Source organism: Eschrichtius robustus, chromosome 1 (genome assembly GCF_028021215.1).
Source record: "Eschrichtius robustus isolate mEscRob2 chromosome 1, mEscRob2.pri, whole genome shotgun sequence".
In the NCBI taxonomy this organism is placed as follows: Eukaryota; Metazoa; Chordata; class Mammalia; order Artiodactyla; family Eschrichtiidae; genus Eschrichtius; species Eschrichtius robustus.
In genome coordinates, this window is record NC_090824.1 from 116,385,750 (window position 1) to 116,412,529 (window position 26,780).

At 36.9% G+C, this 26,780-nt stretch overlaps 1 protein-coding gene across 2 annotated transcripts in view; it reads left to right on the forward strand.

Moving 5' to 3' along the window:
* The window catches only part of UNC13C (unc-13 homolog C), a 589,653-nt gene that overhangs the window by 379,245 nt on the left and 183,628 nt on the right, over nt 1-26,780 (forward strand). For both annotated transcript variants that reach the window (XM_068536284.1, XM_068536278.1), the window contains one exon: nt 17,593-17,678. In XM_068536284.1, coding sequence (XP_068392385.1) covers nt 17,593-17,678 — 86 coding nt within the window. The remainder of the gene's footprint in view (nt 1-17,592; nt 17,679-26,780) is intronic.

Consider the following 26,780-nt stretch of genomic DNA (forward strand, 5'->3'; position numbering starts at 1 on the left):
ACTGCCTTAAATTACAGAAAATAAGCCTCTAGCAAACATGCAAATGGTGTAGACTTCTTAGCCAGCCCAAAGAAAAGGCAGAAATATTCAACTGTGGAATGTGTTGGAAGAAAACAACTCTGTCATTTGAATCATTATTTGATACTGAGGAGACCACATAGACATAGCATATAAAATTTGATGCCAGAGTGAGATTATATATTTGCATATCTACAAAGGAAATTTGAGCACAGTGCAAAAATACACTCTTATGGGAATATGATTATTTTGTTGCCCCTTAAAAATGGAAACGGAGAATCTAGCTAGTAGTTACTCAGAACTTGATAAAATCTGTTATGAGAAACACTAGGTGTCTCTCCTCTCATTCCAAGCTCTGATTTCCTTCTCTTATTTGTTGTATATAGTTGTGAATTTTTCTCCCCTTTTTCACTGAGTAGGTAGGAATAAAGAAGTTGTTTTGGAAACTGTTAGCTTTGCAGATGTTGTCACCAGGTTATATCCTGGTTTCTGTTTAAATTGCATGGAGAGGAAATATACATACATACATACAAATAAATAAATAAGTAAATGCATACATAAAAATATATATATGTGTATATACATTAAGAAGATTATATAAGCACAATTAATATTACTTGTTAGTGAAGAGATACTAGATGGAGAATTGTTTTCTAATGCTAGCCAAAACTGCTTAAAGAGAAAAAAAATTCATATTATTTCATCAGTTCTGAACTATAAAGCAAATGTCAATAAAATTAGACTAGATAAGCTGAATCTTGTGGCAACAGTAAAATTATGGAATTTACACAGTGCAAAGCACCAATGCTATCACTAACTGTTAATATTTAGTGTGCTATGATTCAGTTTATAGTCACTGTAAACTTTCCTTTACCCTTTTCCCTCACAGCTAATTAATCACTGCTAATTCTGCCTTCATTACAACAAAAGACTTTAGTGGGAGGAGCTATGCTTTGAAGGAACAAAGAGAGTATTTATGATCAAATGGAAATTGAGGAAGAGAGAGAACAGTTAGGGGAAAATGATCAGAAGACTTGGGACATCAGATATGTTAAGAAATTATAAGTAGTCTGGGTGGCTAGAGCATGGAAAGTGTTGGAGAGTAGAGATAGAGTTAAAGTGGGGGTCAGACTGTCATTGGCCAGGCAAGTCATCTTAATGAGTTGAAACTTCTCTATGCTAATGAATGTGTGGCAAGCAATTGATGGTTTTAAAGTAGTGGTTTGAAATATTACAGCCTATGTTCTTAAAAGGTAAATTAGGTGGTAGTATAGAGGATGAATTTGAGGAGGAAGAAATGGAGGCAAATAGATAAACTAACAGGTTAGTTCAGCTCTTGAGGCAAGGGAGGGTAAAGACTTGAACTGGAGATGTGATGGTAGGAGCAGGGCAGGGACAAATTCTACAGGTATGTCAAAGGAAGAATCCACAGGAGAGCAGAAAGGAGAAGATTCTGTGGATTGTGGAAGAGGTGGATGACCAAGTGTGCTATCTGGATTCAGGGCTGACTAGTGAAGTTTTTTATTTAACTAGGATTTATGTAAGACAGAGCCAGAGAAGTACTTCCAAATGCACCAAAAATACCACAGAGAAGTAGTAAAGTAAAATAAAAATATAGACTTCAGAAGAACCTATGTAACGATTAGGTAAACAAAGGATCTTTGAGTTATTTTTTTCTAGCACAAGGATATCTATTATTTCCATAGGTAATAGTAAGAAAACCAAATTTGAAGCTAGCCTGTCATAATACACAATAAGCAAAACTTGTAAAACAGATATCAGAATAATGTCTCAGACCCCAAAGATTATCTTCTGTACAGAAGCAGAGCTTGGCAAGAAGTAAATCTTGAGATTTAAATTTAAAGATAGACTATTACATAAAATATGAAGCTACTGATTTGAACTGTAAATATTTTAAGGCAAAATCAATAGGCTTAAACAAAACAAAAGAATTAGCTGTGAAGACATTTTCAATGCTTGGGAATTTCTGTTATTGTCATAAGAAAAAGAATGAAAAAGAAATATGGTCAAGAAGCATAAGCTCTATTACTGATTCTGTCACTGACGTGTTTCATGTTTTAGGACATGTTTCTAAATCTCTAACGTTCCTAAGTCTAAAATGAGTGTAGTCAAAGTTACCTTTATGTCTCTTCTAAGTATCAAAAAAAATTGAATATTTGCTGCTTCTTTATTGGAGAGATCATGAGCTTTGGAAAAACAGCTCAAGGCTCTAATTCTGACCACCAATGCCTCATTTGAAAAATGAGAATGACAGCAGTCAAATGGGAATTTTGTGAGAAATAAATGAATGTTATTTAGCTTTTTAAAAATAATTACATAGTATTTAGTAAAATGCCCTTTGATGTTTCTTTCAGAATTTATTTAAACTTTTGTGTTTATTAAAATATTCATATTCAACTTCACAGGCCTCTATTTGAAGTAGAAAGTGAAAGTTCTAATGTTTATGTATCATTTTTATGAAGAAAATAAATAAAAACCAAAAATAAGACTCCCTTACCCACACCTTACAAATTTTCAGTAGTTGGGTGTATTTTTTCCAACTACTATTTTGTGCACGTATAAGTATAGAAATTCATTTAATAATATTTATTTATTTATTTGTTTATTTTTAAATGTATTTATTTATTTATGGCTGTGTTGGGTCTTCGTTTCTGTGCTAGGGCCTTCTCTAGTTGCGGCGAGCGGGGGCCACTCTTCATCGCGGTGCGCAGGCCCTTCACTATCGCGGCCCCTCCCGTTGCGGGGCACAGGCTCCAGACGCGCAGGCTCAGTAGTTGTGACTCACGGGCCCAGTTGCTCCGCGGCATGTGGGATCTTCCCAGACCAGGGCTCGAACCCGTGTGCCCTGCGTTGGCAGGCAGATTCTCAACCACTGCACCACCAGGGAAGCCCCAATGATATTTATTTTTACTCTTTTTTTTTTTTTTTTTTTTTTTACAAAATATAGGATATGTACACTAATCTGTAATTTGCTTTGTTCACTTAAAACTGCTTCACAGACATCTTTTCATGTCAATATAGGCAGACCTATCTTGCTCTTTTTAATAGATGCATATTATTCTCTAGTTTCATATAACACCATGATGATGCGGTGCATGGAGGGGACTCCTGGGACACAGGAGAGCAGGGAGTGGAAATAATGCAGGTATCGGAATAACATAAAAACTGAAAGCCTGTAGAGAGTCATTAAATAGCTTTTGGAAATCAGGTTCAGACAGGTCCTGAATTTTCATTAATATTTTCTGCTTGTTTTCTAGCCTGAAATGTCCTTAGTAAAAAATTTTTACTATTATTTTAATTGAAATTTCTTTGAATATTAGAGAAGTGAGCATCCCTTTTCTATATTTACTAGGTTTTTGTGTTGTTTAATTTTTAGATTGTCCATTCATCTCAGCCATTTTTTTCTAATATCCCTCTTTTTCCTCAGATTTGTAACAATTCTTCTTGTATTAATAGTATTATCCCTTTGCCTTTTATATATCTAGTGTGTATTTTTCTTGTGTGTTGTTTTTATTTTAAATAGTAGTTTGGTTTTGGTGTAAGATTTTGTTAAATCCTCAACAGTAATAATGAGAACCCTTAAACCTCAGTTTTTCAAGAATGAAAATCAAACTTGACATCGCTTATGCAACTGAGAAAATCCTGACACTAATAGCTTATTTTTAGATTCCCTGTTTTGAAGTTATTTGAACAGTCTAGATTAAAGGAAAAATATTTTAAAAGTCACTTTGAGAGTCTTTTCTTATGGTAATTACAACCATTAACTGGGGTGCATAGCTTATCCCTTCCACCAATTAATCTTCATCCTCCTCCAAAAGTACGTACAAATCTTAACTTTCTTCAAGTAACTTCTGTGAATGACTGCACCAGTATATTCTTCTGCATCATATACCCTTAGCTTTATTGTGTTTAGTAATTTGTACTCAGTGCAAATTAAAATGTCCCTTTCCATTATGACACATGTTTCTTTTTTTTAATTGAAATATAATTAATTTATAATATTGTGTTAGTTTCTGGTGTACAGCAAAGTGATTTGGTCATGCATACATTTATCTGTTCTTTTTCAGATTCTTTTCCATTATAGGTTATTAACAAGATATTGAATGTAGTTCCCTGTGTTATACAGTAGGTCCTTGTTTATCTATTTTATATATAGTAGTGACCCATGTTTCTTGAAGTCACATCACCCAAGTGTAGACCCAAGAATAGAAGAACAGCAGCCACTCAGGATATCTTTGGCTCTTTTTGCCCTTGCTCCTTGGTCTAGCTCCTCTGTATTTTCTCACCTACAGCTGATGTTCTGCAGTCTCCTTTTCTATTTATTATCCGTGTTCCCATTCCCCATGTTGCTCTTCTTCTGTTCCCCTTTGATATCATGGCAGTCGCCATCATTTACAGCATACACCAAGGTTCCTGTCACTGTTGGTCCTTGATACCAGAAGTTCTGAATCTTCTCTTGCCAAACTTGTTCGTGCCGCTGCTTCCCATCTCTGTACAGGCTACAGGACTGACCCTCCATTGAAAATAAGCTGCTGTCACAGCCCCTAAGAACCAGTAAAGAGGAGGAGTTGTTTCTCCAAACCCTTGATTTTCTAAAACCACTGTTTTCACAGCCAGCTCTATTGTTTCACCCTCTAGCTTTCTTTGTGAGACTTATCAAATATATATCATATGATATGTTTTATATATATATATATATATATTTTTTTTTTTTTTACTGCCATTTCTACTAGGTTGTAAACTTCTGAGGGGCAAGGACTGTGTGTGTTTTATTTAGCCCTTAGCACAGTGCATAGCACATGCTAGGCCTTCAATTAATAGCGACTTATTAACAAATATTACTTATTAAATGCTAAATGTGTTAGCACTCATTTGTATTACATTACCTCTTATTTTACTGCTTGTAAAATTATAAACTTTTTAGTTTTTTTCTAAAATAAACAAAACATTGCAAATTGAAGACATGTGTATATATGCCTCCCTGAATTCAATTCCCTTTACTACTTGCCCAAACCTATTAGAATAGATTTGATCTTTTTATCCCCATGAATTTCTTTATATCTTCATGATATATGCATGTATTTACTAGAAAAGTGTGTCAGGTATATGCCGACCCTCTCCCCTAGAGACATCAACTGATCTGCCTAGAGGCAGAGGCTGAGAGCCTGAGAAAGTGCTAGTTGAAAAACTGAGAAAGCTGAGCATGGGATCAGTAGAATAATAGGAAATAAGGCCCTACAAAGTAGTGGGTCCTGGCGAAACCCCCCAAGCATACAGTTCTGGTATGAAGGGATATGTCCTAGGAGACAGTATGAATAAAATATTGACATGCTTTGAATAAGCTCAGTACCTAATTGGATTAAGGTCATCTCTCCCAACTTTAAAACACTACTGCCAGAAGAAAAATAAATCCTTTCTGAAAGAATACCAATATCACCCAGAGACTCAAATTTACACACACACACACACACACACACATACACACACACACACACTTCTTTCAATCAGAAATAAGTAGACATTGAACTTCCCTGGTGGTCCAGTGGTTAAGACTCCCTGCTTCCACTGCAGGGAGCTTGGGTTCCATTCCTGGTCAGGGAACTAAGATTCTGCATGCCATGTGGTGCAGCCCAAAAAAAAAAAAAAAAAAAAGTAGGCATTTTAAGAGATTAATGTAATAGAATCTAGAAATACGATGTTATAGTAACTATAATTAATATACTTAAGAAATTAAGTAACAAAATGGAGAAACAGTAGTGAATTTAAAACTAATGAAAGGATCAAATGGAACTTCTAGAACTGAAATCTACAACAAATGAAATTAATAACTGAACATATGGATTTACTGGTTGTTAGACACAGCTGAAGAGAGAATTAGTAAATATGAAGATAGTCCAGAAGAAAATATCCAGAAGGAAGTTCAAGGAGACAGTAGATGAAAAATAAAGACTGAGGAAAATTAACTATATGCTGGATGTAAATCGTCTCAACAAATTGCAAAATATTGAAGATACTGCTAAATGCAGCTCCTACAAGAAATTTATACCTTAAATATACATGTTAGAAAGGAACAAAGCCCCAAAATTAATTATCTAAGTATCTTTCTTAAGAAAATAGAAAAGGAACAACATATTAAACCCCCAAAGTGTAGAAGGTAAAAAATAATGTAGAGCAGAAATCGATGAAATAGAAAACAAACATATGGTCATATAACTACTATCAAAACCAAGATACAGAATATTTTTATCACCCAACAAAGGGTGATAAAAATATTATCCGAGGCCGCTGCCAACCACTGATACGTTTTCTGTCCTTATACTTTTGCCTTTTCAATAATATACTTTAGATGGAATCATACATTTATATAGGTTTTTTTGAGTCCAGTTTCTTTCATTTAGCATAATTCATTTGATACTCATCCACACTGTTAACATGTATCAATTGTTTATTCCTTTTTATTACTTAGTAGATTGCATTTTATGAACCTATCTCAATTTATTTATCCATTCATCAGCTGAAAGACATTGGCTATTTGCAGTTTTTGCTGATTGAAAATTAAGCCACATACATAGTTTTTGTATAAATATAAGGTTCATTTCTCTTGGATAAATACCTGGAGTGGGACTGCTGATAAATATTTAAATCAAGTTAAATATATTTAACTTGATTGCCAAACTACTTTCCAAAGTGACTGTCATATTTTGCATTCTCAGCAGCAATGTATCAGAATTCCAGCTTCTCTGTATCTTTACACGTTTCCCAGCCCTTGGTATTGTCAGGTGTCATTTTGTTTTGTTTTGTTTTGTTTTGTTTTGAAGCTATTTTAGTAGACATGTAGTGGTATCACATTATATCAATAGCTTTTATTTGAGAGTACCTAATGACTAATGATGTTGACATATTTTCTTTTTTTTTTTGAATTTTATTTTATTTATTTTTTTATACAGCAGGTTCTTATTAGTTATCCATTTTATACATATTAGTGTATATATGTCAATCCCAATCTCCCAATTCATCACATCACCACCCATACATATTTTCATGTGCTTATTTTCTATCTAATTATTTTCTTTGCTAAAGTGTCATTCAGATCAATTGCCCGTTTTTTTAGTGGGCAATTTTTTTCTTATTATTGAGATTTGAGAGTATTTTGGATATTCCAGATATAAGTCCTTTATCAGACATGCATTCTGCAAATTGTTTTCTCCTACTCAATTGCTCTTCTTTTCATTTTCTAAACAGTTTCTTTTTAAAAGCAGATTTTAATTTTCATAATGTCCAATTTATCAGTATTTTATTTTATGGTTTGCACTTCTTGTGACAGATCTAAGTAACTATCGCGTGATGCAAGATCATAAGATTTTCTGTGTTTTCTTTTAGAAGGTTTATAGTTTAGGTTTTGTGTTTAGGTCTGTGATCATTTTGAGTTTTTTTTTATATGTTGTGAAGTTTGGGTCCAGGTTTACGATTTTTTTAAATTTTTTGCACGTGGATACCCAACTAGTCTAGCAGACGTATTGAAAAGTGTATCTTTTCTCCATTGAATTAATGTAACGTCTTATTGAAAATTAATTTACCTTGAAGATACACTGTTTAATTACTATAGTTTCATAGTAAGCTGTGAAGACAGGTGTTGTAAATCCTTCAGCTATTTTAATAAGTACCATTTTTGCTCTTCTAGTTCTTTTGCTTCACCATGTAAATTTTAGAATGAATTTGTCAGTTTGTGCAAAAAAAGTTCTGCTGGAATTCTGGGTGAGATTGCACTGAATCTGTAAATCAATTTGGGAAAAATTAACATTCTACTGACACTAAATATACCAATTCATGAATACAACATATTTCTCCATTTATTTAAGCTTTACTTCATGTTTCTACTCAGTACTTTGAAGGTTTCCTCATATAAATCTTGTACATATATTCTTAGATTTATGCCTAAGTATTTCATCTTTTGCTGCTATTGTAAATATATTGCTGTTTTAATTTCAGTTTCCAATGGTTAATTGCTAGAATATAGAAATACAATGATTGTGTGTCTTGACTTCATATTCTGTGACCTTGCTGAACTTATTTACTAGCTTTTTTGTAGTTTTTTGGAGATCTTCTATGTAGATGATCATGTTGTCTGCAAATAGAGAGTTTTATTTCTATACGCCTCTGACATTATCTCTTTTTCTTGCCTGTTTACAATCTTTAGGAACTCCAGTACAGTGTTTAATAGGAATAGTGAGAGTAAATACCATTACCTTGATCCTTATCTTAGTATGATGTTAGCTGTAGGTTTTTGCAGATTCTCTTTATAAGGTTAAGGAAGTTCCCTTGTTCCCTTTAATTTCCTAGTTTTAGGACATTTGTTTTTGGTTTTGATTTGTTTTGTTTTCTTTTTAGCATGAACAAATGTTGAAGTTCGTCAGATACGTTCTCTGCATCTATTGAGATGATAAAAATTTTCTCCTTAGTCTGTAAATATGGTGAATCACATTGATTCATTTTTGAATGTTGAACCTATGCTGCATTTCTGGGATAAGTCTCTTGGTCATGATGTATTATCCTTTGTATATATTTAAGGATTGAATTTGTCAATTTTTGTTGAGGACTTCTGCATCAATTTTATGAGAGATAATGCTCTTTAGTTTACTATTTGTATAATGTATTTTTTAACACCTTTATTGGAGTATAATTGCTTTACAATGCTGTGTTAGTTTCTGCTTTATAACAAAGTGAATCAGCTATACGTATACATATATCCCCATATCTCCTCCCTCTTGCATCTCCCTCCCACCCTCCCTATCCCACCCCTCTATGTGGACACAAAGCACCAAGCTGATCTCCCTGTGCTATGTGGCTGCTTCCCACTAGCTATCTATTTTACATTTGGTAGTGTGTATATGTCCATGCCACTCTCTCACTTCATCCCATCTTACCCTTCCCCCTCCCCGTCCTCAAGTCCATTCTCTAGTAGGTCTGCATCATTATTCCTGTCCTGCCCCTAGGTTCATCAGAACCATTTTTTCTTTTTTTCTTTTTTAGATTCCATATATATGTGTTAGCATACGGTATTTGTTTTTCTCTTTCTGACTGACTTCACTCTGTATGACAGACACTAGTTCCATCCACCTCACTACAAATAACTCAGTTTCATTTCACTTTATGATGGAGTAATAGTCCATTGTATATATATATGCCACATCTTCTTTATCCATTCATCTGTTGATGGACACTTACAGTGCTTCCATGCCCTGGCTATTGTAAATAGAGCTGCAATGAACATTGTGGTACATGACTCTTTTTGAATTATGATATTCTCAGGGTATATGCCCAGTAGTGGAATTGCTGGGTTGTATGGTAGTTCTATTTTTAGTTTTTTAAGGAACCTCCATACTGTTCTCCATAGTGGCTGTATCAATTTACATTCCCACCAACAGGGCAAGAGGGTTCCCTTTTCTCCACACCCTCTCCAGCATTTATTGTTTGTAGATTTTTTGATGATGGCCATTCTGACTGGTGTGAGGGGATACCTCATTGTAGTTTTGATTTGCATTTCTATAATGATTAGTGATGTTGAGCATTCTTTCATGTGTTTGTTGATAATCTGTATATCGTCTTTGGAGAAATGTCTGCTTAGGTCCTCTGCCCTTTTTTGCATTCGGTTATTTGTTTCTTTGATATTAAGCTTCATGAGCTGCTTGTAAATTTTAGAAATTAATCCTTTGTCAGTTGCTTCATTGGCAAATATTTTCTCCCATTCTGAGGGTTGTCTTTCGTCTTGTTTATGGTTTCCTTTGCTGTGCAAAAGCTTTTAAGTTTCAATAGGTCCCATTTGTTTATTTTTGTTTTTATTTCATTTCTCTAGGAGGTGGGTCAAAAAGAATCTTGCTGTGATTTATGTCATAGAGTGTCTGCCTAGGTTTTCCTCTAAGAGTTTTATAATGTCTGGCCTTACATTTAGGTCTTTAATCCATTTTGAGTTTATTATTGTGTATGGTGTTAGGGAATGTTCTAATTTCATTCTTTTACATGTAGCTGTCCAGTTTTCCCACCACCACTTATTGATCAGGCTGTCTTTTCTCCATTGTATATTCTTGCCTCCTTCATCAAGGATAAGGTGACCATATGTGCGTGGGTTTATCGCTGCGCTTTCTATACTGATCCACTGATCTATATATCTGTTTTTGTGCCAGTCCCATACTGTCTTGATTACTGTAGCTTTGTACTATAGTCTGAAGTCCAGGAGCCTGATTCCTTCAGCTCCATTTTTCTTTCTCAAGATTGCTTTGGGTATTCGGGGTCTTTTGTGTTTCCATATGAATTGTGAAATGTTTTGTTCTAGTTCTGTGAAAAATGCCATTGGTAGTTTGATAGGGATTGCATTGACTCTGTGGATTGCTTTGGGTAGTATAGTCTTTTTCACAATGTTGATTCTTCCAATCCAAGAACATGCTATATCTCTCCATCTGTTTATCATCTTTAATTTCTTTCATCAGTGTCTAATAGTTTTCTGCATACAGGTCTTTTGTCTCCTTAGGTAAGTTTATTCCTAGGTTTTTTATTCTTTTTGTTGCAATGGTAAATGGGAGTGTTTCTTTAATTTCTCTTTCAGATTTTTCATCATTAGTGTATAGGACTGCAAGAGATTTCTGTGCATTAATTTGTCTCCTGCTACTTTACCAAATTCATTGATTAGCTCTAGTAGTTTTCTGGTGACATCTTTAGGATTCTCTATGTATAGTATCATGTCATTTGCAAACAGAGACAGCTTTACTTCTTCTTTTCCGATTTGGATTCCTTTTATTGCGTTTTCTTCTCTGATTAATGTGGCTAAAGCTTCCAAAACTATGTTGAGCAATAGTGGTGAGAGTGGGCAACCTTGTCTTCTTCCTGATCTGAGTGGAAATGGTTTCAGTTTTTCACCATTGAGAACGATGTTGGCTGTGGGTTTGTCATATATGGCCTTTATTATGTTGAGGGAAGTTACCTCTATGCCTCCTTTCTGGAGGGTTTTTATCATAAATTGGTGTTGAATTGTGTCAAAAGCTTTCTCTGCATCTATTGAGATGATCATATGGTTTTTCTCCTTCAGTTTGTTAATAGGCGGTATCACATTGATTGATTTGCGTATATTGAAGAATCCTTGCAATCCTGGGATAAACCCCACTTGATCATGATGTATGATCCTTTTAATGTGCTGTTGGATTCTGTTTGCTAATATTTTGTTGAGGATTTTTGCATCTGTGTTCATCACTGATATTGGCCTGTAGTTTTCTTTCTTTGTGACATCTTTGTGTGGTTTTCTTATCAGGGTGATGGTGGCCTAGTAGAATGAGTTGGGGAGTGTTCCTCCCTCTACTATATTTTGGAAGAGTTTGAGAAGGATAGGTGTTAGCTCTTCTCTAAATGATAGAATTTGCCTGGGAAGACATCTGGTCCTGGGCTTTTGTTTGTTGGAAGATTTTTAATCACAGTCTCAATTTCAGTGCTTGCAATTGGTCTGTTTATATTTTCTGTTTCTTCCTGATTCAGTCTCAGAAGATTGTGCTTTTCTAAGAATTTGTCCTTTTCTTCCAGGTTGTTCATTTTATTGGCATATTGTTGTTTGTAGTAATCTCTCATGATCCTTTGTGTTTCTGCAGTGTCAGTTGTTACTTCTTTTTCATTTCTAACTCTAATGATTTGAGTCTTCTCCCTTTTTTTTCTTGATGAGTCTGGCTAATGGTTTGTCCATTTTGTTTATCTTCTCAAAGAACCAGCTTTTAGTTTTTTTTTTGATATTTGGCGTTGTTTCCTTCATTTCCTTTTCATTTATTTCTGATCTGATCTTTATGGCTTCTTTCCTTCTGCTTACTTTGGGGGTTTTTTTGTTCTTCTCTCTCTAATCGCTTTAGGTGTAAGGTAAGGTTGTTCATTTGACATGTTTCTTGTTTCTTGAGGTAGGATTCTATTGCTATAAAGTTCCCTCTTACAACTGCTTTTGCTGCATCCCATAAGTTTTGGGTCATTGTGTTTTCATTGTCATTTGTGTCTAGGTATTTTTTGATTTCCTCTTTGATTTCTTCAGTGATCTCTTGGTTACTAATTAGTATATTGTTTAGCCCCCATGTGTTTGTAATTTTTACAGATTTTTTCCTGCAGTAGATATCTAGTCTCATAGAGTTGTGGTCGGAAAGGATACGTGATAGAATTTCACTTTTCTTAAATTTACCAAGACTTGATTTGTGACCCAAGATATGGTCTATCCTGGAGAATGTTCCATGAGCACTTGAGAAGAAAGTGTATTCTGTTGTTTTTGGATGGAATGTCCTATAAATATCAATTAAGTCCATCTTGTTTAATGTACCATTTAAAGCTTGTGTTTCCTTTTTTATTTTCATTTTGGATGATCTGTCCATTGGTGATAGTGGGGTCTTCAAGTCCCCTACTATGATTTTGTTACTGCCAATTTCCCCTTTTATGGCTGTCAGCATTTGCCTTATGTATTGAGGTCCTCCTATTTTGGGTGCATAAATATTTACAATTGTTATATCTTCTTCTTGGATCGATCCCTTGATCATTATGTAGTGTCCTTCCTTGTCTCTTGTAACATTCTTTATTTTAAATTCTATTTTTTCTGATATGAGAATTGCTACTCCAGCTTTCTTTTGATTTCCATTTGCATGGAATATCTTTTTCCATCCCCTCACTTTCAGTCTGTATGTTTCCCTAGGTCTGAAGTGGGTCTCTTGTAGACAGCATATATACGGGTCTTGTTTTTGTATCCATTCAGCCAGTCTATGTCTTTTGGTTGGAGCATTTAATCCATTTACATTTAAGATAATTATTGATATGTATGTTCCTATTACCATTTTCTTAATTGTTTGGGGTTTGTTATTGTAAGTCTTTTTCTTCTCTTGTGGTTCCTGCCTAGAGAAGTTTCTTTAGCATTTGTTGTAAAGCTGGTTTGGTGGTGCTGAATTCTCTTAGCTTTTCCTTGTCTGTAAAGGTTTTAATTTCTCCTTAAAACCTGAATGAAATCCTTGCTGGGTAGAGTAATCTTGGTTGTAGGTTTTTCCCTTTCATCACTTTAAATATGTCCTGCCACTCCCTTTTGGCTTGCAGAGTTTCTGCTAAAAGGTCAGCTGTTAACCTTATGGGGATTCCCTTGTATGTTATTTTTTGTTTTTCCCTTGCTGCTTTTAATATTTTTTCTTTGAATTTAATTTTTGATAGTTTGATTAATATATGTCTTGGCATGTTTCTCCTTGGATTTATCCTGTATGGGACTCTCTGCGCTTCCTCGACTTGATTTACTATTTCCTTTCCCATATTAGGGAAGTTTTCAACTATAATCTCTTGAAATATTTTCTCAGTGCCTTTCTTTTACTCTTCTTCTTCTGGGACCCCTATAATTAGAATGTTGGTGTGTTTAATGTGTCCCAGTGGTCTCTGAGACTGTCCTCAATTCTTTTCATTCTTTTTTTTCTTTATTCAGCTCTGCAGTAATTATTTCCACTATTTTATCTTCCAGGTCACTTATCCATTCTTCTGCCTCAGTTATTCTGCTATTGATTCCTCCTAGAGAATTTTTAATTTCATTTACTGTGTTGTTCATCACTGTTTGTTTGCTCTTTGATTATTCTAGGTCCTTGTTAAACGTTTCTTGTATTTTCTCCATTCTATTTCCGAGATTTTGGAACATCTTTACTATCATTACTCTGAATTCTTTTTCAGGTAGACTGCCTATTTTCTCTTCATTTGTTTGGTGGTGGGTTTTTACCTTGCTCCTTCATCTGCTGTGTGTTTCTCTGTCTTCTCATTCTGCTTCACTTACTGTTTTGGGGGTCTTCTTTTCGCAGGCTGCAGGTTCGTAGTTCCCGTTGTTTTTGGTTTGTGCCCCTAGTGGCTAAGGTTGGTTCAGTGGGTTGTGTAGGCTTCCTGGTGGAGGGGACTTGTGCCTGTGTTCTGGTGGACGAGGCTGGATCTTGTCTTTCTGGTGGGCAGGACCACGTCCAGTGGTGTGTTTTGGGGTGTGTGGGGCCTTATTATGATTTTAGGCAGCCTGTCTGCTAATGGGTGGGGTTGTGTTCCTGTCTTGCTAGTTGTTTGGCATAGGGTGTCCAGCACTGTAGCTTGCTGGTTGTTGAGTGGAGCTGTGTCTTCGCGTTGAGATGGAGATCTCTGGGAGAGCTTTCGCCATTTGATATTACACGGAGCCGGGAGGTCTCTGGTGGACCAGTGTCCTGAACTTGGCTCTCTCACCTCAGAGGCAGAGGCCTGACACCTGGCCGGTGCACCAAGACCCTGTCTGCCACACAGCTCAGAAGAAATGGGAGGAAAAAAAAAAGAAAGAAATTATGAAAAGTAATAAAATAATATAAAATAAAGTTATTGATATAAAAAATAAATTATTAAAAATTTAAAAATTCAAACGTAATAAAAAAAGAAAAAATAAATAAAGAATGAAAGAAAGAAGTGAGCATCCAGACCAAAAAACAAATCCACCAATGATAAGAAGTGCTAAAAACTATACTAAAAGAAATAAAAAAAAAAAAAAAGGACAGACTGAGCCCTAGGACAAATGGTAAAAACAAAGCTATGCAGACAAAATCATACAAAGAAGCATACACATACACACTGACTAAGAGAAAAAGGAAAAATATATATATACCGTTGCTCCCAAATTCTACCGCTTCAATTTTGGGATGATTCATTATCTATTCAGGTATTCCACAGATACAGGGTACATCAAGTTGATTGTGGAGATTTAATCCGCTGCTCCTTAGGCTGCTGGGAGAGATTTCCCTTTCTCTTCTTTGTTCGCTCAGCTCCTGGGGTTCAGCTTTGGATTTGGCTCCGCCTCTGCATGTAGGTGGCCTGAGGGCGTCTGTTCTTCGCTCACACAGGACGAGGTTAAAGGAGCAGCTGATTCGGGGGCTCTGGCTCACTCGGGCCGGGGGGAGGGAGGGGTACGGATGCGGGGCGAGCCTGCGGTGGCAGGTGGTGGCAGACGCCGGTGTGACGTTGCACCAGCCTGAGGCGCACCCGCAGTGCGTTCTCCCAGGAAGTTGTCCCTGGATCACGGGACCCTGGCAGTGGCGGGCTGCACAGGCTCCTGGGAGGGGAGGTGTGGAGAGTGACCTGTGCCCACACACAGGCTTCTTGGCGGCTGCAGCAGCAGCCTTAGCATCTCATGCCCGTCTCTGGGGTCTGCGCTGATAGTCGCGGCTCGCGCCCGTCTCTGGAGCTCGTTTAGGCAGTGCCCTGAATCCCCGCTCCTTGCGCGCCGTGAAATAAAGAGGCAAGAAAAAGTCTCTCGCCTGTTCGGCAGCTCCAGACCTTTTCCCGGACTCCCTCCCGGCTAGCCGTGGCGCACTAGCCCCCTTCAGGCTGTGTTCACGCACCAACCCCAGTCCTCTCCCTGCGATCCGACCTCCAAAGCCCGAGCCTCAGCTCCCAGCCCCCGCCCGCCCCCGCGGGGGAGCAGACAAGCCTCTTGGGCTGGTGAGTGCTGGTCGGCACCGATCCTCTGTGCGGGAATCTCTCCGCTTTGCCCTCCGCACCCCTGTTGCTGCGCTCTCCTCCATGGCTCCGAAGCTTCCCCGCTCTGCCACCTGCAGTCTCCGCCCGCGAAGGGCCTTCCTAGTGTTTGGAAACCTTTCCTCCTTCACAGCTCCCTCCCAGAGGTGCAGGTCCCATCCCTATTCTTTTGTCTCTGTTTTTTGTTTTTTTGTTTTGCCCTACCCAGGTACATGGGAAGTTTCTTTCCTTTTGGGAGGTCTGAGGTCCTCTGCCAGCGTTCAGTAGGTGTTCTATAGGAGCTGTTCCACATGTAGATGTATTTCTGATGTATTTGTTGGGGGGGAAGGTGATCTCTATGTCTTATTCTTCCGCCATCTTGAAGGCCTCCCAATGTCTTTGTTTTTTATATCAGGGCACCATAAACTGAATTAATACATTCTTTATTCTGGATTCAAAAAATTAAAATAATAGATTTCCTCATTTTATAAGCTTAAATCACTGTAATTATATCACTTACAATTTTGTTGCTGTGTATCGATTACATAAAAATTAATATACTACATATATGGGATATTTGTAGCTATCCACAAATGAAACATTATTTGCCAAAGGTTATTTTTATATAAAGGGGGTAAAATTTATTGTTGAAAACTAATTTTGTATATATCTAGGTTATATTTATTTTTTGATCATAGGAAGTGTTCTGTTTTAATACGTAATAATAATGCATCCGCATTTAAGTTTTAAAGTATCAGTTGACCTTATTAGGTAAATTGATGATAGATGGAAATTGGTAAGGGACATTTGATGAAACACGCTGTGCTTTGGTGAAATATTATGCAGGATATGTGGTCTTTTCTTTGTTGAGGTTATACTGAGGTCATATTTACTTAAGTAACCCTTTCTATCCCATTCAGGGTTATATTACTCTTTTCTCTTTTTTTGATTTGGACTCAAAGATATAAATGAATGTGAAGTCCTTATTGAATTTGTTACAATATTGCTTCTGTTTTATGTTTTGGTTTTTTGGCTGTGAGGTATGTGGGATCTTAGTTCCTCGACCAGGGATTGAACCCGCACCCCCTGCACAGGAAGACAAAGTCTTAACTTTCAATAAAGACTTTAAAAAAAAAATAGTCCACATCAAAAAAATCTTTAAAAAAAAAATAAATAAATGAATGTGAGAGTTATTCTTGTTACTTTACATGTATATATATATTTTTTCTTAATATGTTAGCTTGTATATATGTATATAAACATTTATATGCATGCACTTTATAAATAACATATTCAATGCATAAAATATATAATATATATTTGTTAGAACAGAAAATACTTTCAGTCTTGCATGTTGGCATGGGCTGAGTGTTTACAGTGAAATGAAATGAATGAAATTATTTTCACTGGGCTTACATGAGATTGAAAACACATACAAACAGAATACATATCCAGCAGCAGTAGGAATCTTGTCTTTGGCTTAAGCTTGTTTGATCTAAAATACACAGCCTGCCTGGTAGTTCTGGAGTCCTGATTAATGGGTCCACCATGGGCCATTTTACCAGAGGAATGAGGAATCTTTCTTGAAATAATTTGCTTTAAGCAAATAGAGAAGGGAAGCACTCAAGTTTGCTTCGAGAAAAATGGCTGACAGATGAATGCGAGGTGTGGGTTTTGCTGTTATATGGCATCTGCTCCTCAGATTCCTCTGGCCTATCCTCAAGTTGAGACACGTGAAGACGAAGTGTTTGATAAAACTAAAGGAACTCTTTAGACACAAGCAAACACACAGCATAAGACATCCATCAGGAGCCCTGGGCACCATTACATTGGCACTGATGTAATGAAGTCTATTTTCCTTTCACCCAATAATTGTCTTTATCGCCACACTCTGTTGTTTAGCTTTTTTTCCCTACCCCTGAAAATTTATAGAGAGAAATCTCATAAGTAAAAGTAGTTATAAACTATGTAATGATTACTGTGGTGTCTATGTAATGTGAAGTGTTTTGTTTTTTTCAGGCACATTTTTCTTTTTGATCTACTAATATATGTGTTTGGCTTTAGGTTCCCTCAAGAACTGAACATGGGAAAAATAAGTGCTGAAATTATGTGGACCATTTTTGCTCAGGATATGAAAGAGGCACTAGAAGGTAATTACAAATATTTAAACTTATTAAGAGTATATGTTTTAGTTAAATTCTGATTTTGTGTTCTTGATTTTAAGTGTAAGGAACTGTTGCATCAAAACATCGATCACTGTGATCATTGTAGTTCTAAAACTTATTTCCACATTGTGGAAAGATAAAGATCTCAAAGTATTTAAAAGCCCTGAAGAAATGCATTTTAAATCAAATGGTCTAAGTTGCAGGATAATAGTGAGTATTTCATTTGTAGGACAAAGTTTAGATGCAGGAATACTTTATGGCATAAATACTTACGGCATAAATCAGGAATACTTTATGGCATAAATACTTATGGCATAAATCAGACCATATTGAGAGGGTAGATGAGTAATATTAGTTCAGATATTTGTCTACCTAGACTTAGAAATGGTATCCAATGGCTGGGCAGGTTAAAATATGGCCAAAGCTGGTGCAAAGACAATGGCAGGGCTCTTCACCAGAAGCTCCACTTTCAATATACTCAAATCATAGAATGTAAAGCATGGGAAATGCAGCTCTCAGTTGAAAAACTATAAATTTCTTTGAGCACCCACCTTGTGTTTAGAGTTGGAGGTAGTATTTTTAACCAGCCTAGGGTTCCTGCTCTCTAGGAATTTAAAATCTAGTAGAAAGTTTTCTTTGCACTTATTCACTACGTCTTAAGCCCCTAGATGCTAAATGCCCAATCTGCACTCAGTATGGCAGATACAACAATGAACAGGACAGCTATGGTCCCTGCCCTCAACAAGATTATGCAGGACAGCTGCAAATATGTAGACCCTCGCAACGTGGGGGTGGTCAGTGCTAAAGATGATGGAATATCTGGAGGTGAAGCTCCTAAGTCAGACTTAGGACAAGGGGGCAAGGCAGGTTTTCTAGAGGAACTTCCTCTGAGGAAGTGTTATCTTGACAAAGACCTGAAGTATAAGTAGGAGTTCACTTTGGGAATAGATGAGCAAGAAGCATCTCTGTCTTGTCCTGGTCAAGGACAAAGCATTAACAAGTAGAGTGAGCCCAGGGTTCATTTGAGAAGAGAACTCAGCTGGTCCTGTGAGCAAGAGGTAGCAGGAAATGAGGCTGGAGAAGTTGGCAGGGACCAGCATGTGCTGCCTTGTGGGCCATGATGAGGAGTTTGACTCTCTGCTAAGAGAAACGACAGACCATAAAGGGATTTCAGGAGGGACATGTCCTGTTCAGATTGGCAGCTTAGAACAGGCATTGGGACCGCAGAGTGGAAGATGACTGATAGAGTTTGTGCTCATTGTGCCACTGTTTTTTTCTGAGTGTTGCTAAAATGTAAGCTTGTTGCTAGGGCACACAGAGGAAACATACAGTGCTTTTCCTTATTTGAAAAAGAAGGTACACAATAGATTTTAATACCTGATTTTTCTGGTAAAGTCTGTGTCTACCACCTAATTAGATAAATTAGGATTTATCCTTAAAATTATGCCAGAACTTGCTCAGAGATGCAAACTCCTTATTCTGCAGTGAAGCGTTCCTTCTCCATCGTATTGATCAATCCTGCTTTCTGTACCTCTGCCTCCTACCAACCATATCCTTTTATACCACTCTGCTTCAGTTGTCTCTTTGGGATCCAAAATGTATAAGTCAGACAGGAACCAGTTTCTTCAGATAGCATTTTGCTCCCCTAGTCCTATCCCCGACATACCCCTACTCTCCTTGACTGCCTGTCAGTCATCTCAAACTTCTTTAGCATCAATATAGAATTCTTAATCTCCCCTGTCAAAACCTGCTTCTTTCCCCCACATCTCCATTGCAATTACTGGCACCAGCATTCGACCAGTTACTTAAATCAAACACATAGGATTATCGTGGATTCCTTTACTTTCCTCAGCACACTTGAAGCTCATTCCTGCCTTCGGGCTTTTTCATCAGCTCGTTTACTGCCTGGATTTCTCTTCCCACCACTCTTTGCAAGCAGCCATGTAGGGCTCAGGAGGTAAAGTCACCTCCATGAATAACCTTATCTTAATCCTCTGCATAGCAACTAATTACTATCCTTTATTTACTTGTTTACCCGGGCTGGCTTCTTATCTGTCTTCCTTGCCACAGTGTAAATTTTTTGCCTGTGATTTTTATCAACATATCTATATTGCCTAGAATGAAGCCTAGAAAATAGAAACTACTTAATAACTATGTGTTGCATCAGTGAAGACTTTACCAGTTAATCCCAACTCAATGGAGTAGTAGAAAAAGCAGTAGAGACGTCTGTTTGTGATCCTTTTCTATGTGATCTTGGGAACATTTTAAGAGGTCAACACCTTCGTGTTTCGTTGTCCTCACCTGTAAAATGAAAAGTTCACACTGGGTCAGAGGGCTGGGCAATGGGCAAGGAGCCACTCCTGCCCGTATTTCAGAGGAACTTGACTATTTGGGAACTTTCCACAGTGGCACTGCCCACCAGTGCACATTTCGTTTGGACAGGGCCTCTATCTTTATTTATATAACGTTTGTGGAACTATTGGATGTTTTATTTTATGTTACCTTTGCTTTAAAAAATAAGTAGTAATTTTAGACAACTAAGTATAATATTTATGTTAGGAAATGTAAATCTCAAAAAATATAATGTTTGTTTGAAACAACAATGAAATTAGAAATGCTACATGTAAAGCACCATAACTTTGGTTGGATGTTTATTGATTAGAGGTTAATAATTTTGGACAAAAGCAGTATCCCAAAATGCTGAGATTGTATTATTAAAAGTCAGGTCCAAGATCCAGGGTAAGTAATTCTTTTGTGATTAGCTTAGGTTTTCTGGAGACAAGAATCCTTTCCTTAACACAATTTTTTTTTATGTTTTTTTAATTTATTATTTTATTTTTTTAATAGCAGCTGTACTGAGATATAATTCACATCCCATACAATTCACCTAAAGTGTCCAGTTCACTAGTTTGCACATTCACACCCATTTTTAGGAAGGCATGATGAGTATAGTAAGGGAGTAATTTAGATTGCAGTTCCTGGCTTATGTATCTTCTTCTACACCAGCTGAGAAGGCTTTTGAGTGTAAAGATTGTATTTGTCATTTCTGTATTCACTGAACCTTAATAGAAGCTTAGTATGTGTTAGTTTACTTGAATCAAATTACAGATGGGACAACCTTATACAAAGAGCCTCGCAGACAAAGCCAGATACTTATGTTCAAACTAAACAATTGTAGTATTGCTAGTTGGGAGGCAGCAAGAGATCTGAGTCTGGGAAAAACCCAGTTTCAGAAAGCTTTCTCACTTATGAGCTGCACCAGATTGAGCAATTAATGTATGACGTCTCCAAGCTTTAGTCTTCCTTTCAATAAAAAGGTGATAAGAGTTCACAGGTTGGTGTGAGGATTACATGATACCTCAAATATACTATACTTCGAAATCACGGTGCTAATGGGAGGAGAGCATTATTATTATATAAATGGAGAAAGATCTGTGAAAGTCTCAAAACAGTCTCCTTTAGGGATCATTTAAGGTTTAAAACTCCTAGGAGAGTGTTTACAAATCCATGTTCATTTGTTCCCTATCTCTCCCTCCTTCCCTTTCACCATTTCAATGTAGTATATGGCTTCATACTCTGACATTTTAAAAAATGTGACATGAATCATAATTGTTAAAGAAAATGAGGACCAGGACTACCTTACAGAATAGAGGGCATATACTTAAAAACATTCTTCTGGCAGGCTCTTTTGCATGTGATAGTAATGTTCTTACTCTCCCTATTTGCCTTATAGAATGTTGTTAAAATTAATTGACTGTGGAGGACTGCTTCAGGCTATTGGCCTAGAAAGACTCTGTGTTGTTATATAATTTGGGCTACATAGTTTGTCTTATGATTAAAGCATCTGAGCCCAAGTTGTAAGTAACCTCTGATGAAGTCAGGTCAACAGAGAAGGGAGTTAGAATTTATGGACTTAAGGCTTTTTGATGCAGCTTTTTGCTTTACTTCATGAACTCATCAGCTGCTACGGAAAGAATAATTTAATTTAAAAATAAAATAACTTTTCCCCCAACTTTACTCAGTCTATATGAGCCATCTTATTTTGTTTTCATATTTGACAATAATCACCTTACAACTTTGATAAGCAGTATCAAACTTTGGTGATAACTTGCTGAATGAACCAGAATAAATTATTTTACAGATTTTACAAAAAAGATGTACTTTCTGTGGAAAAGGTAGCGTAGGAAGAAAAAAGTCTCTGATGAAATATTTCATTTTATAGTGAAATAGAGTTGGTTTTGCAGAATTTTTTCTAAAGCAGTTATTCTAAAGACTTTTATAGTCTTTAGCCTGGCTGGTAAAAATACAGGTTTTGCAGTAAGTTAGATCTATGTGTGAGTTCAGGCTCTGCTACTTTCCATTTACTTGTTAGCTATGATTTGGGACAGTTTATTAAAGTAAGTCTCAGTTTCCATATTTTAAAATTAGGGACAAAAATACCTACCTTACAAGGTTATTTTAAGTACAAAGGAAGAGAGAGAGAGAGATACGGGGGCGAGGAGCGGATAGTTTCCTAGTGCATAATAAGTACTCAAACATTAGCCATTATCACAATCTTGAGGATTATAATTTAGTAAACAAAAACTTGCAGATGATTTATAATACCACCCAAATGTCTAGATGCCTGTAAGTGACTGAAAGTTTTACTTGGCAATTGCAGTTGACTGCACACGTTTTATATGTCATCTTGGTATCCATAGAACTTTGTTGCCTGGCAATCAAGGCAGTCCTTTTCAGGGCCCTGATTGTGTAACATATGTGGGTGTCTTCAAAGTCTCTATTAAAAGCAAACCCTGCTAGGCCCCAAGATAGCAGCCAGTTGGTGGATTGGGTCCACAAGCATTCAGGTGGTTTCTAATTAATAATTCTGTAGAAGAGTGCTTGGGATTCTTTAAATACTGCTTCTTAAATTGGAATTTGTGGCTGGGCTTTAAGTTATATTCTGAAATTGCATCCACTTGTAAGGATGGATGGGATGGGAGAAGAGTATCTAAGGCATTTGCCAAATTCTCAGATGATTCTTTGAGTAGAAAAATAATTAAAAATCATTGAAAATAGATGAGTTAAAAATGACTGTTTTACTTAATTAACTTAGGCAGAGATGGAATTAATTGTGATATGCAAAATACAGTCATCTTTCACCTGGCCTTATTTAAAGCCTCCCAGGTCAGAGCTCCTCAAACTTTAATGCGCACAGTAGTCCCCGGGAATCTTGTTGAAATGCAGATTCCGGTTGAGTAGACCTTTTTGGGGGCAGGGTAGGTAGTTCTCCCCATTTCTAACAAAATCTGAGATGATGTCCAGGCATCTGGTTAGTGCACCACACACTGAGTAGCAGCAAGGCTTTAACACTGGACATTCTATCTTTTTATCACCAATCTTTCTGGTCTGCTGCTTAGTTATCATGTTGGTCCTCATCAATAGGTGAAAATTGTTAGACTGCCTTTGTAACCTTTCTCTATCTCATCATCCTAATAAGCACAACTGTTGCCGTTAACTCTGCTCTCACCCTTTCCATGCACTATCTTCTCGTGATGTATGAATTTGAGTGTTTGCATATTGAATATCTTTAGAATATCTTACTCTCTTACATTTATTTTTGGAGGCCTTCTCTCAGAGAAGTATAATTTTTTTATTGCCCTTCACCCACATACAGGTCTCAGGCCACTCTGTGCATTTAAGAACATCACCCTTGACCTTGTAGGCGCAAAAACAATGAGAACACAAAGTCATGGTCACATCTCTCCTGGTCTCGCTGACCACTTTGGCTATACGGAAAGAACTGACCTATTGACCCATGAACTTCTCTAGCCTCCCTTAGAATATTCTTGTCCTTAACATCTTTCTGGTCTAGCTCATACCTGGTCTACCTCAAACTATTATTTGATACTTGTCACCTTTCTTGTCTTCCTATCAGTAATTTTCTGCTGATTTTTAAGTTTACTCTCACAAATCACTGGTTGTCAATTTATCTTGATCCTCATATTTTGGTAGAAAAGATTGGCTTCCGACTAATTTCTGCAATCAGTAAAACCTCCCTGGAAACAACTGATTTCTTTCGTCTCCTGTTTCCTCCTCTCAATCTTTCTTAACCTTATTGGAATGACAGAGATTAAAGCTATGCCTCTGTATTCTTCAAAGACTGTGCTTGGAGCCAAGGTTGGGAGCACTTTGTAAAGGGTCTCTCTGGCCTCCTTTTCATACAGTAGTGGTTCTCAACCTGTTTGGTGTCCTTCCCTGTTGCAACACTCCTCAGAGGTACAGAAATTCCCATAAATAACAGAGATGTTGGTATTTCTCAACCAAGGAGAGATGACAGGTGGCTTTCCCTCATCCTGTTGAGAATCTTCAATATTACTCTTGTCCGGAAACAACTGTTGAATGACTCAAAGAAATAATACAATACTTACTGATAAAATATTAGCTTTTAGTGGATAATGTCTTATACCTGAACAAATTCTATCCTATATTTCATATGACTAATAAGTCATTTTCCTGTTCTGAAAGCTTTTTTGCTAAGACTTAGGTGCTTCGGCAATGGCTGCCAGAATGCCATAGAGACAGTTCAACACAACTTTAAGACACTTCTACATTCCTGATATTATAAAATAGCATCATAAACAGTACAGTTGCTTCAACTACAAATTGGGAAATCATGGTTGACTTCTTCTCTTCTCTGCGTCCTATTAGCACATCTATACTGAAAGCTCTATATATGAAATTCTCTTCAGTAACTTTCCTTTCTATGATTCTTACTGCTGTTCTTGTTCAGACACATTATCCTTCCTGCTTCTACCTTCATTGATATGGTTCTTCCTTTGTAGACACCTCCTGGACCACTGGATAAGGTCCAAATTCCTTAGCCTAGCTTACACCATCTCCCTCCTCTCCTTTCTGTACCTGATTTCAGCCCTAGTGCTTAATAATTTCCTCCATACACATACTATATGCTCTACCTACATCCACCTGTTTAAAATTTCCCTGAAATCCTTATACAAGTTTATTCCCCAGGAGGTGTGCATGATGTCCCCCACCCCCGCCCAGGCTTCCTCCTACTTGCCGTCCCCAGCAAAGACTCATGCATTCTTCAAAGTCCAATTCAAATGTTTCTTCTGTCAAGTTTTCCCTGAGAAATACCTACTTCTTCCCTATTCTCCCTTAATATTGAATACTTCCTATTGTACCATTTATGCTTGTGTTATACTTCACAGATACAACATCCACCGTGCCCTGAGCTCTCATTCATCTTTGTATGAATCTTCCTACTCTCCCTTTCTCTGACCCTTAATAAAAAATGTTATGAATCAATGAATGCATGCATGAATATAAGCCTATGTCTACAGACAGACAAAAGCAAAGATATACGTTCCATTCCCAAACTCAAATTTCCGGTCACAGTTTGGCACAAATCACACAAACCAGTTACAATCACTCATATAAAGGAGAAATGTTTTCTAAGTATGTAGTCCCGATAATTATTTTTACCACATGTTGTGGTTGTAGCAGTTCTAGGAAGGTTTTAATAATCACAGATGTGGAAAAAAACAACACCTAAATACCTTTGATTTACCCACAGAAACAGTGTGTGTGTGTGTGTATGTTTGTGTGTTGCTCATGCATTTGTATGTGATAAGAGAAGACGGTAGGATTATAATGCTTTGCTTCCTTAACAAATTGTGAAATGCCTCTTCCAGTCACACTCTGTTCATCAGTCCCCACCTGCTTTTCTACAGCAACCCACGAATTTGTTTTGACATATCTTCACACAGAATTCCAAGTCTAGATTAATGGGCAAAAAATGAAAACGTTAAAACAAAAGTAAATGGTTACTAACTCTCAGTGGTCATTATAAGACCAGGTCTATTCATTTAAATTGCAGGTCACATGAGTCAAACCATGAACCGAAACATGACTTCTGGATTGATGTATCAGTTTATATGTGGCAGCTTATTTGAGGGATCCTGTGTTATATTTGCCCCACACCCCCAAATAAAAAAAAGAACAAAGTGTATTTACTGGTACTTCTTAAGTTTTCCTGGTTCACTGGGCCAGTAGTTCTCAAAGTGCGGTTCCCAGACCAGCAAGCATCAGCGTCACCTGGGAAGATGTTAGAAATGCAAATTCTTGGGTCCCACCCCCACATCTACTGTTTCAGATTGAGGCCCAGCAATCTGTTTTTGATTTTTTTTTTTTAAATAAGATCTCCAAGCGATTCTGATGCATGCTAAGATTTAAGAACTACTAATCTAGGGAATGTATAATCAACATAGTGCCTTCTTCCATTGTTGAGCTGAACACACATGATTTTTTTTTTAATTAGAATATAGTTGATTTACAATGTTGTGTTAGCTTCAGGTATACAGCAAAGTGGTTCAGTTAAATGTATATATTCAGATTCTTTTCCAATATAGGTTATTACAAGATATTGAATATAGTTCCCTGTGCTATACAGTAGGTCCTTGTTGTTTATCTATTTTATATATAGTAATGTGTATCTGCTAATTCCAACCTCCTAGTTTGTCCCTCCCCCTTCTCTTTCCCTTTCGGTATCCACAAGTTTGTTATCTATGTGAGTCTGTTTCTGTCTTGTGAGTAAGTTCATTTGCATCATTTTTTTAGATTCCACATATAAGTGATATCATATAATATTTGTCTTTGTCTGACTTACTTCACTTAGTATGATAATCTCTAGGTTCATCCATGTTGCTGCAAATGGAATTATTTCATTCTTTTTTATGGCTGAGTAATGTTCCATTGCGTGTGTGTGTGTGTGTGTGTGTGTGTGTGTATGTGTACATACACACATACTATCTTCTTTATCCATTTATCTGTTGATGTACACTTAGGTTGCTTCCATGTCTTGGCTATTGTAAATAGTGCTGCAATGAATACTGGAGTGCATGTATCTTTTCAAGTTAGAGTTTTCATCTTTTCTGGGTATATGCCCAGTAGTGGGATTGCTGGGTCATATGGTAGTTCTATTTTTAGTTTTTGAAGGAACCTCCATACTGTTCTCCATAGTGGCTGCACCAGTTTACATTCCCATCAGCAGTGTTGGAGGGCTCCCTTTTCTCCACACCCTCTCCA